At 39.8% G+C, this 12,400-nt stretch overlaps 1 protein-coding gene across 30 annotated transcripts in view; it reads left to right on the top strand.

The window, feature by feature from the left end:
* Positions 1-12,400, top strand: part of RBFOX1 (RNA binding fox-1 homolog 1) — a 1,459,852-nt gene that overhangs the window by 686,986 nt on the left and 760,466 nt on the right. For 3 of the 30 annotated variants that reach the window (XM_083710881.1, XM_083710875.1, XM_083710877.1), the window contains exon 1: positions 679-1,155. The exons of 21 other annotated variants lie outside the window; for them this stretch is intronic. In XM_083710881.1, coding sequence (XP_083567007.1) covers positions 1,111-1,155 — 45 coding nt within the window. In that variant the 5' untranslated portion in view covers positions 679-1,110. Of the gene's footprint in view, positions 1-676; positions 1,156-1,292; positions 1,312-1,391; positions 1,600-12,400 lie in introns of those variants that run through there. 6 more of the 30 variants (XM_083710889.1, XM_083710880.1, XM_083710872.1 and 3 more) reach the window with 6 other exon arrangements.

Genomic DNA, 12,400 nt, shown 5'->3' with positions numbered 1-12,400 from the left:
TGGGACTTACTTCTCTCTCTGTGTGTGCGCACGTGTGCACGCACACAAATACTCTAAATCAATTTTGAAGCCGTTTACTGTATTCCTACACACAAAACTTATAATGCAATTTAAGTAGTTTCTTGGATTAAACCCGTTTTAACTTTCTGCCTGCCTGCCTGCCTGCCTCCTGTTCCGTTAGTATTGCTCTTAGTCTTAGCTAAAAAATCAGACATGAACAAGCACTTTGGATTCTTCATGCTGTACTGCAAAGTAAATAAATAATGCCACATGGGCTTTGCATGGACACCTACACTTACACAGAGGAGGAGTCATGCAGAATGTAGGTGTGCTTTTCTCCCCTCCTTTTCTTCTTCTTTTTACTGTCCCTCAGTAATGGGGGGATATTGCTTCAATACAGATACATCTCTGCATAAAGAATATAATGTATGATACAGGTTAGTGTAACAGGAGCTACTCAGGCTGTCCCATAAATGCTATGCGAGTAATGCAGACATAACATAAATAATTGGGAGTGCTTACATCCTGCCTCCAGATATTTCACTGCTCCTGAGTTAGAATTGCTTGTCAAGTGCAAGGCAGGGAAGACTGTGCAAGGTGCCCTATTCTGTCATGTGGTAGGTATTTAATGCTTGGAAGAACAAGGAAGGGACACGTGCAGAGGGAGGCACACACACACACACAGCTGAAGGGGGGGGGACAATCTGATGATGGGATGCACAATTCTAGCAAACATTTAAAACATGGTGAAGGGGGCATAGGAGAGAAGATTAGCCAGAGCAACCTTGGTTTGGGCCTCACTCTGGTGACCCTTTCATTTCTCTATGTGCATTCTCCCTATCCCCCCCCCCCTTTGTTTTTCCTTGTTGTTTGGAGTCTTTCCTGGAGCCGCAGAGGTACATCTTAGAAACACCTGATGCGAACATTGAGAAGGCAAACGGGAGGGAGGTAGAGGCGAGAGCAAGAAGGCAGGCAGGCAGCAAGCGTGCCGTGAGCCCGACAGATGTCTGTATTCATTGATATTGCTGGCACGTGGGGGCCGTTTGCTGGTTCCCCTTACTTCTCCGGTGCTCTCCCGGCGAGGAAAGAAGAGGCGCTTTGCAGCCGACGATGAGATCTTGGCAGTTAATTGCAGTCGTGGGAGATGCCCTTCAGGTAAGGGAGGGAAGGAGGATTTCTCAAACAATTTGAAGAGGGGAAGCAGGAGACCCTCCGGGGTGGGGGTGGGCGCGCACAGATAATAAAGGCATCCCTAGCAAACGTTGGAAAGTGTAGGCATGGAACACGCTGGCGAGGTGGCTTGGTGTGGAGGTGTGTGCGTCTTTGGAGATGGGGACGTGGGGGGGGGGAGGAGATGCACACATGGGCATGTTAGGATGCTGTTGTTCTGTAGCTGCCTTACAGTGGCGTGCCAAACATTAATGCAGAGGATGTTTTGTGTGTCTGCGTTTGGCTTCTTAGCTATGTGATTAGACTAGAGAGGGATTCTGTGTGTGAGAGGGAAGGCTTTTCTCTTTTTTTAGAACATCTCGGGGAATAAAGGAACACGGAAGCAATATCGGCAAGCGTACCGATGGGCTTCTTCACATTAGGAAAAAGGTATTGAGAATGCGCGTGTGCTGCAAGCTTTCCAAAACGTGTGTGCTTCTGTTTAGCTGAGCAGGTGTTTTGCAGATTTTCAGTGGCTGAAGAAGGGACGGCTTTCAGTTCATGCACTCAGGTGCTGGAGAAAGTAATGAGAAGCGGGTGGGTGGATAAAGCGTCCTTCCCTGGTTCTGACTGAAGTTTGCCTGAACTTTATCCTTAGAGAAGATGCTTGGCTTCTGTTTCCACTGGACTATGTGTGGAAACTAACAGTTATTCATAGGACACAGTACTTCTTTCGCTTTATACGAGGCTCCTTCTGCTTTGAATGCAAACAACTTCATATGATTTTTTTTAATTATATGGTTGGATCATTGGGTTCTTAGATCTACATTTTGAAAAGTTTAAAGTGCTAGGCTTTAAAGTGATAGGCTTAGGCATGTCAGCGCAAGGACACTTGTCACCAATAACATTTGTTACTTTAAATGGGTGGGGGAGAAAATCATTTTCATAGTTCGGCCATTGGATGATTTGTTGTTATTTTGGTGGTCTAAATGCTTATGTTTGGTATGCAGCAGAAATCAATTGCAGCTGTACTCTGATTCAAAATAATTAACCTGAACTATTTATACCTTATAGAGATGATGTACCATTGCCTGTATGCTACTTGATGCAATAATACGGTGTTGACTGCATGCTATTTGATGCTATTTTGTTTGATAGAATGTATGTGTGTGAATATATAATACTATTTTCCGAAACACACACACACACACTCACTCAGTAGTGACCAATACAGTATGTGCTGTGTATATATTTTTTGCGCTTCGGAAAGAATGAGAATCATGACATTTTCAATGCCTGCAGTAATTTGATATTACATAAATTGTCTAAACTATGTTTCAAATCCTCCCCCAATGCCATGTATTAAATGATTCTTGCTCTGTGAAGTGGACCATCTTTCTTTTAAAATTACAATTCAAAGCATTGTGAAAGATAATGGTGTGTTATCAAAAGAGGTTTGTTGTTGTTGTTGTTTAAAAAATCTCCATGCAAAAAAGAATACAGTATATGCGTTTTATAAGCTTTGAATTAGCTGTGGTAGTGCAGCCATTTCCCACAGAGTGAGGAAAACCCTCCCATTATTAAAATGAATTGCTGAGAAGTATGAAGTACTTTGAGTTGGGTTGGCATGCATGACGCCTTTCTGTTCATTTTAGCACTGTTTGTTACTGCAAAAAAAAATGTGTTCTTTGACAGCCACACTTTTTTTCCTGTTTAAGCATTGTTTTCTTTGTTTTCCAAAAAGTGACATATTCTTCTGAGGATGAGCAACTGGATCTTTATTTCCTAAATGTCATCCCAGGGAGTTATTACCTACTATGTTGGCTTTCGTACTGAAATGAAACCTGTAGAGAGTTCCATGTTTATCCAAACACATTATTCAGCTATTGAGTCATTGATACCTCTATCAATAAGAATTATGCTAGTGAACGATTTACTGATCAGAATCTTATCGGTTGGTCATGGCCTCCCCTTGCATACATATTTTGGCAAATAACACCATCAGTACTCTTGTTGATCCCCGCTACCACTATGCAGTATCAAAGCCAAGGTGAAATTTCATAGGCATAAAATTGTATCATAGACAGCCATGGTAAGCAATAATAGTAAACCAGTATTGTAATTGTCTGTTTGGGTTTAATTCATGGATATAGGGTATCCTAGCCAGACTGAGGCATGCAGTGTACCACTATTAAATGTCTCTCATCATGGACTGCCACTTCCCCAGAAGTTTATTTCAGGAAAAGTGAGGTACAGCACAATCCTATGAATGTCTGCTCTGAAATAAGTCCCATTCAACTCAATGGGATTGACTCCTTGTTAAGTGTGTATAGGGTTGAAGCAGTATTCTGATAATGAAGGCTAAGTAGTTAAAGCTGAGATGGGGTGGCAAGGCTAGGGGAAGAGACGTGGGTTCAGTTTACTGTTGGCCCAAACGCTTCAACTTTGTGCCTATTCACTGTATTTTGGCCTAGCTTACCCAATGGGCTAACTGTGAGGATAAGGTGGAACGACTTGCTTATGGGAAAGTTGGGAACATATATAAAGTTCTCCTCAGTGAGTCAAAGTGTCTTCATAATAATAAACTTGTAATGCTCACTAACAACCTCATTTTATACTACCCTGTGTTGTCATCCTAAAACCTTACTTTCTTACATCACAGAAGCAAATATTTCATATGTGCAAAATAAAGCAAGGAATAACTTTGCACTTTCTGATTTGGATTACTGGTACCAAAAGGTTTGGAGGGTTGTTTTATTTTAAAAACTCACCTATGAGATGGTAGTACTTAAAGGTCAAAGAAAGAAAGATCCATTTGTGGGGATGTGGTACTCCTTTACTGAAGATGTGAATACGCAAGGTGGTAATAGACCCGTTCTAAACCACCCAATACAAATTTGCTTGCCTCTTAGGCTGCTTAGGCCTGATAGGTGTGTGCATTGAATTCCTTTTCTTTATTCTGTCTGTTCCTGCTGTAAGCAAGTCCTATGTATATACTTTGGTTCAGGGAAGGTCAGTGGATGCTGGGTGGGAGAGTGACAGATGTCCTGAATACAATAATGGCTTTATTCTATATATTTTTTGTTTGTTATGAAACTCAATAAAATTATAATTAAAACAATAAAATAAAGATAAAAGCTATAGTAATTCCCGGTTTCAATTTTGGCTGTTTGTAGCATGACAAAATAAATGCAGACTAACAGTATTTTGGTGCTTTTACAATGGTGGTAAAATGATAAGCTACACTAGTTGTGGACTCCTGGGTTCCATTAACTTTTGAGAAGAATGTCCCTGATGTTTGCCATTCTTGCCTTGGTGGACCAGATATGTTGTCTGACCAATATAACAGAAGGTGGGAAATGATACTGCTCCCCACGAGCTCTTCTTACCCACAAGGTTGCAATGAATTATAGTCACTGACCTTGCACTGAATGAATTGTGCTTATGGGAGGTGCTAATTCATTTAATCTGAATGAGCTTCAAAAATCACATCTCTTATTTTGTCCTCCCTCCTTACACACACACACACATGGTAGAGGGGGCACTTTCCATTCTTGAAGCTTTTTTTTCTTTTCATTTTAGCATTTCCTTGAAATTTACAATTTATCTTCTCTGAAGACAATGTTCTTCATAATTAAATGAATGAATTAAAGGGTATCTGCTTGAGGAAATGTCTAGTTCAACTCAGTGGGGGTCTACTCCCACATAAAAGTCTTCTGTGGAACAGTGTTATTGTTGTTAATATTCTGAAACTGTGTCCATTAAACATGTATCTCCTGCTGCAGAAAATGTAGCACTGGAAAGCTAGGCAGCAGAGAGATGGTCTAGTCTTTTGAGGGAATGGTGGATCAGTATTATTTCTCTAAAGCCTGGGTATGTGTGGTATCGCTGCATTAGGACCAATGCTTGGTCAAACAAGTTGGAGATAAGTCCACATAATGAGGCAGGTTTTAGGTACTTGAGGATTTGTTTTGAACTCTGTGGAACAACCAGGGCTTTTATATGTGTGCAAAGAGAATGAAAGAGGTGCAGGTGTAGCCAAGGAACTCTACACCAAATCTGGTTAGCTGCCTTTTCCTCTTGCTTTATTTTGCAGGGGCTTCTGGGAGTCTGGTGCCAAAGAAAGAAAGGGACATTCAGGTGAAGCGCTAGTCTTGATGTTCTCCTAGTTCCTCTTGGCGTGGATTATCATGTTCTCATTCATATGTTTTGTTTGAAGTTTTAAGGTTGAAGATTTTTCTTAAAAATGATCAGCTGGTTAGAATAAAATAAAGGACAACTTACAGGATTTATAGTAAGGACCCTCCCCGGCACCGGCAATAGTGACACAAAGGACCTCACAGTTTAAAAATACTGTGCTATTGTTTCCATTATTCTTATGCCCTAAATTATGCTTGCTAAAGCCATTGATGTATTGCCATAAAATATGTTTCTGTGACAAGTAATTGGCTTGTTGGGGCCATGATTTTTGAACATCACATTTTGAATAAAGGAAATGGATGTTGTGAGAACAAGTCTAGCTTCAACATCCTGCTTATGAATTGCCAATTCATACCAATTTAACTTGAAGGAAAGTCTGAATTGGCTGTAGTTTTAATACTCATGTTAACGATGCATTCTAAAACAAGAGACTGGAAGAGAACATTATCATTTTTTTCCCGCTGAGAAGTTGAATTTCTCAGTGAAAAAAATGATAAAGTTCTCTTCCAGTCTCTTGTTTTATAATACCTTTTTCAATCTAGAAACAGATCTGGGGTGTGTGTGTTTTTTTTTTGGGGGGGGGACTTTGGGCTTACACAGAGGGCTACTGTTTTATGTTTTGGTTTTTTAAATACTCCATTTATCATTTGGAGGGGTGATGGGACAGGAAATTTGGTAAATGGTACAGTTCTGTTTGAGTTAAATAAAACCTTAATTTACTTAACAGTTAGGTTTAATGGAAGATACATCACAGCGTTATTTGTTTTCATTTTGGTTGTCTTCAAAGGGCAGACAACTCTTCTCTTATTTTCCAATTAACTACTAATTTCATGCACATGAATTTTACTTTCAATGAGGAAGGTTTCTTGATAGTTAGGGAAGAGACATTGTTTCTGTGTAAATGGGGGGGGGAACAATTGTTCTCTATAGCTAATTTAGCCTACTGTGTAGTAGTATAGAAACTTACTTTGTGAAAGTACTTAGAGAGAGAAAAATCCCTTGACTCAGCTTTTAAAATCTAGTTTTTATACAGCAGAACTAGATTGTAAATTCAAGCAATTAAGAATAACAAAAGGCTCAGTTATATTGCCTGAACTTAATATGCTTCCACTCTCCACCCCAGCTCCATAAAAAAATGCAAAGTGATTTTTTGTGTGTGTAGGTGGGAGGGAAGGGGTGTGTGTGTGTGTGTGTGAGAGAGAGAGAGAGAGAGAGAGAGTGTCAGGTGCTTGAGCAAGTTGTTTTTCATTTTCTGCATTGCCTTTGCAGTTTCTATTAAAGTGCCTTGGGGTTCAGGGAGACAGGGAAGTATTAGCATGAATGCACCAACTGTTTGTTTGTGATGACTTTTTATATTTTCACTGTTTGCTTGTTATAAGCAAAAGCAAAACAAAAACCTGCATACTTTATCATTATAAATAACTCCACGTACTTGCTTGGTATAAATATTAACAAAATAGCATTGTTAAAAGTTATGCTAGTTAAGAGATGCTCTGTCCACAGAGGGGATATTAAACTTGGAACTTTATATCCCCTGCGATTGGCACATAATTCCCAAACAGGTTTGTCTGGAAATAAACCTCGTTGATTTCAGCGGAACTTCTAGTCAGGTACCCATTAGGAGCCCAACCTTTAGATAAGCTGAAAATTGAATTTGTGCTACTCTTTTTGCACCAAATCTTACTTTCCTCTTGAGCATTGGAATCTTGTTTGCCCTTAAGCCTTGATATAACAAATAAGCAAAAACAATGTTGGATCTTTGTTGTTTTGAAGACCAAGATCTTCTTACTCCTTGTAAATTTCATGCAGTAATCTTATTTCTAAATAGATGAATGTGACATATGTTAACAATATATATGTAATAGTGCATGCCGAAATCTAGGGTTGGACCCAACCAAGTTCTACTTTGAGTAAACTCATTGAAATGAGTTAACCTAAGTCACACACACTAACTTCATTTGGTCTAATCTGAGTAGGGCTAAATTGTATACAATCCCTGATATCTGTCACCATTATCATATTAAATACTGGCCATCCCAGCTGATTTGTGAAGGACTGAAAATTGATAGGTGTTCCCTTACTTTGGAGGCATTTTAATATATATATATATATATATAAAAGCATTGATAGTCAATATTCATTGGGGATTTCTCTGATGTTCACTCTCTGGGATTCTTAGCATCCACATGCAATTCACAATGATCACTAAATTATTTCTCTTTACCATAATACCTACATATTTGTTTGCTGGACTTTACCTGATAACTTACCTATTAATGCATACATTTTATTCATGAATTTTGTGGTGACATTAGAATGAAGGGGGGGTGCAAATTTGTTTTAAAGAAAAAAGCTCTGAGTTTAAATAAATGGATAATTTTGATGTTATAACAAGCACACATTCTAAATTTGCAGAAACTGCAAAATGACTGGAGAATCTGAAAAGCTAGCATGCCGAACAACTTTGTTCTTAAACTATAAGAATGTTCATGGCCATTCTGCATCTTCCCACTGGCTCAGCTACCAAGTGCCAGAAGCGTCATCAGTGCAAATTCAAATTGCTATAAAGCTGGTTCATCTTGTGATATGTAAGCAGAGACCAATGATTATGAGGAACAAAAAAATACTTAAGCAAGTGGTGTGTTGGGCCTCTTAACTCAATCTGGTCTTGGATTGACAAAAAACAATACGTTAAAATGTTATATGAATTGTTCTAATTCTGAGCCTATTGTAAAGAGTGTTGAGCATGATATCCGCCCTGCAAAAAAAACACAAACACAAGAACAATGGTATTCCCCATTGACAGTGATGGGATAGCCTCATGGCATTTTAATTACTCCCCTGCGCCGTGTCCCTGCTTAAGCAGCATACTTGGTGCCAGAATCGACAGAAAATGCAATTCCTGTGGTGTCTGAGGTCCTTACTGGGGCTGTTGGAGAAACTGTGAAGACAACATTTCTGAGGGATGGTGCCATCAAAAACATCATGGTACCTGTCTGTGACTTCATGTGGGACATCATTTTCAGGGCTGTTGGTGACCCAAGAAGGAACATGGGAGCCATGGAAATAGTTGCTGATTCTTACCCACTGGTCACCATATAAGGTCCCAGGGTGGGTCACAACAATACAAAAACACAGTGCTTAAATCAGTTTAAATGGGGAATGGGGATCATGCACCCACATGTCAAAGGCCAGGGTAAATAAGGTACAACTTTAGCAAATGGTGAATGCTATACAATGGAGGTGTCAGGCAAACCTTGCTTGGGTGGGAATTTCTCAGTTTAGGGGCTGCAACCAATAATGCTGCCACCTGCTGAACTTCTGAGGGCAAAGTAACTACTGATAAGAGGCCCTATGCTAATCTTAACACCCAAGAGGGTTTGCAGGGAAAGAGGTGTTCTTTCAGATATTTGGAGCCTAAGGTGAAATCTAGACATATATATATTAAAAAAAAACAACCCGCTGTGAAAGTGCTTTTCTAAAAGCATTTTGAAAAATATATTGAATTTGCCATGAACTCACCATCGCCATCTAGTGTCAGATTTGTATAATGCACTTTAAACACACACAAAACGTTATATTTGCAGCTGTACATATAGCTGAGTCCTAAGTCATTTAAAGCTTTAAACAGGAATGCCAGCACCTTGGATTGCACCAAGAAATGAACTGGCAACTGGTGCAGCTATTTCAGAATGGGGGTTGTGAGATATAAATGGAACCAGCCAGTAATTTGGCTGCTGTGTTTTGCAGGGAGGGGTGCACGACAGAGGACAAGCTGCTGCTGAATTGCACCCAAAGGGGAAAACAGAACTGGACCCAGTACAGAAAGTGGGGATATGATATGGACATTTACATTCTAGGAATTAAGCATCATCACCAACTGAAACATATACAGTAAATGCACAGAGATGGATAATTTGTGGAAAGCAAAAGAATAAACATATCAGTGTGTTCAGCTTTTTATGCAACAAACGTTGGTATATCAATTCCACTCTCAAATGCAGAAACTATTAATATGTTTAGAAGGCCGCATGCAGTTTATCTGACTATGACCAAGTTGGTGATTCCCCCCCCCCGTTTTTCAGTTGATTAAGTCCATGTTTTGTGAGGCTGCTGCTTTATTTGCATATCAGAGTTCCAAGAAAAGAAACAACATTAATCATGGCAATTAATGGAGACACAGAATAGTTGTGCTGAAAAGATCTCATTGGAAGATCTTTCCGAGATTGCTTTCCAGCTATGGGTCTGAGTTCGGAGGAAGATCAATCTGCCTAACTCACTTTCACTGTCCCTTGGAGCAGGCCAATAATAATAATAATAACAACAACAACAACAACAATGGTGATGGTGGTGACAGGCGGGTAGGCATTAAACATTTTCTGCCACATTGGACAGTAATAACATCACTTCCCCCTTTTTTTGCTCTTCCCCTTGATACATTTCCTGCCCAAATGAAAACAAAAAAATTCCTTCCAGTAGCACCTTAAAGACCAACTAAGTTAGTTCTTGGTATGAGCTTTCGTGTGCATGCACACTTCTTCAGATGCATGCACACGAAAGCTCATACCAAGAACTAACTTAGTTGGTCTTTAAGGTGCTACTGGAAGGAATTTTTTTGTTTTGACTATGGCAGACCAACACGGCTACCTATCTGTAACTGCCCAAATGATTTATCCAAGTTGATTCTACTTAAATAATTGCTGTATTCTTAAGCTGCCATACACCATGTAAATTCAATATTCTTCAACAAAAATTATCACAGTTGTCAAACTACTTATTTTGTGTTGCCATTTTAGAGTACATAGTCACCTTTGGGAATAAAGCCATCAAGTGTATGTACACCACAGATCTAAGACTGTTGTCCTGAGAAATTGTGGAATACATTATTCTATGAGTGGGGGGGGGGAGGATCCCTAACCAAGCTACAGTTCCCAGATATACTTGGGGAAAGCCACAGTAGTTTAAAATAGTATAAAACCAATCTTTGTTTGTAGTGTAGCTAACCCCTTGGTTCTCTAAAGGGACAGCTCAATACTTTTATATTGCTTTTTTTTCCAGGGATAATTTACTCAATATGTTTGTTTTGGTTTCCTATTATGGGATACTTTCCTTGATGTGAATCCCATACATCTAGTTTGCAGGGATAGTGAATGTATGTGTCCTGGGCAGACACCAGTAGCCCTGGGAACAATACACCAAAGAGCTATACCCAGCCTAGGTTTTTCATCCTTGATAACAACAACAAAAACTTTGGAAATGATCCAACCCCAGTTAAATATTTATAACCCCAATTTATTCCAATGGGAAACAGTTAAGCACCAGTCAAACTTTCCCATTGCAATAGTATACATGCTTTAAAAAGTTGTTTTGCTGCATAGGAAGCTGCCTTAATCAGAATCAGACCGTTGCTCCATCTGGGTCTGTGTTTTCCACATTGAGTGGCAGCAGCTCTTCATGGGCTTAGGCAGGGAACATTTTGAACCCTATCTGGAGATGCAAGGAATTGGACCTTGGAGATTTTACATCACGGGTAGGCAAACTAGGGGCCGGGGGAGATGCAAGGAATTGGACCTTGGAGACTTTACATCACGGGTAGGCAAACTAGGTCGCCTTCTAAATCCGGCCCGCAGACGGTCCAGGATTCAGTGTGTTTTTACATGAGTAGAATGTGTGCTTTTATTTAAAATGCATCTCTAGGTTATTTGTGGGGCATAGGAATTCGTTTGTTTTCCCCCAAAAAATATAGTCCGGCTCCCCACAAGGTGTGAGGGACAATGGACCAGCCCCCTGCTGAAAAAGTTTGCTGTCCCCTGCTCTACATGCAAAGAGGATACTTTACTATTGAACTACAACCATTTCCTTAAAATTTTGTACCCAGAAAGAGCACAAAGTCTCCCCCACCAGAGAGATACTGCCCCTCCCCTGACATCCCATGCACCTTTAGTATTATATTAGCTATTATCTCTATTCATACCCCATTCATAGACAGTTGAGGGCATGAAGAAACAGGGCACAGAACAAATGGGCCAAGAACCAAAGCAAAATGCCTGCCAACCAGCACAAACCCACCCTATGCAAGCAAGCAAGCAAGTTCCATCATTTCACCAAAATCATTCTGTTTCCCTTCTGTGCCACACTTTGGCATGAAATGATTTTAGTAGCAGTTGTGAAACAATGGTACTTCCTCTTGCAAAGCCCAAAGCATGATGATTACGTTTCATTGTACACATATAAGCCTAGAAGCTTTACACAAGCACTAAACAAATAGATGGGAGACTATAGCATGCCTAGCCAAACAGAAAGAAAACACATCAGCGTAATGACAACTTGCAACAAGCTGAGAACAGACTGCTGGAAATGCTGTAGAAAATGAGATTGAAGGGTGTGTGCGAGAGAGAAAGAGATGGCAAAGGCATTTGGAGACAGTCCCTAAGCAGTATTTGCTGTGTGCCCCCTCTCCTCAAAAGAAATTGTCAAGATACTCATTACTCCAAGGCATTTCTAACTTGGCAACAGCTTTATAAAGTATTTAATATTTTCATATGCTTCAGTATAAAGCCATCTGTCGGCGTGACAGAACAAGGTATTGGGAACAAGAGTAAACGTATGTTTATGGGAGTAACTCCATGAAATGTTAACAAGAAATACATTGAGAAGCTCATCAATGTCTTGTAGTAACTAGACAAGGGAATTGAGAATCATGACATTCATCTTCTGTGTTCACAATTATAAGGCTTTTCTTTTTTCTAATTTCTCTCTGTGAATAAATATTAAAAAAAAATGGAAAAAGGGAACAGGTAAATCTGGCAAGTGCAACAAGAAAGTCGGACAAGATAATGCCCATGGTTCTTTGCACTTGTTTTTCCATTTCAGCTCTTATTATCCCAAATTTCTGTCTTTCAGCCACCATAAATGTGGGAAGAAATAGAATGCTTGTTAAAGTTTATGTTTAGTGGTTTCACACTGGGTTTTTAACAGCCACTTTCTCGGCACCAAATAGTTTATTCTAAGGAGCTGCTTGAGGAGTCATTAGTAGTGCACTTTGGATTAA

Source organism: Podarcis gaigeae (assembly GCF_964106915.1).
Source record: "Podarcis gaigeae genome assembly, chromosome: 14".
Classification (NCBI taxonomy): domain Eukaryota; kingdom Metazoa; phylum Chordata; class Lepidosauria; order Squamata; family Lacertidae; genus Podarcis; species Podarcis gaigeae.
Note: the sequence above shows the minus strand (reverse complement) of the source record. Positions and strands in the feature narration are given on the sequence as shown.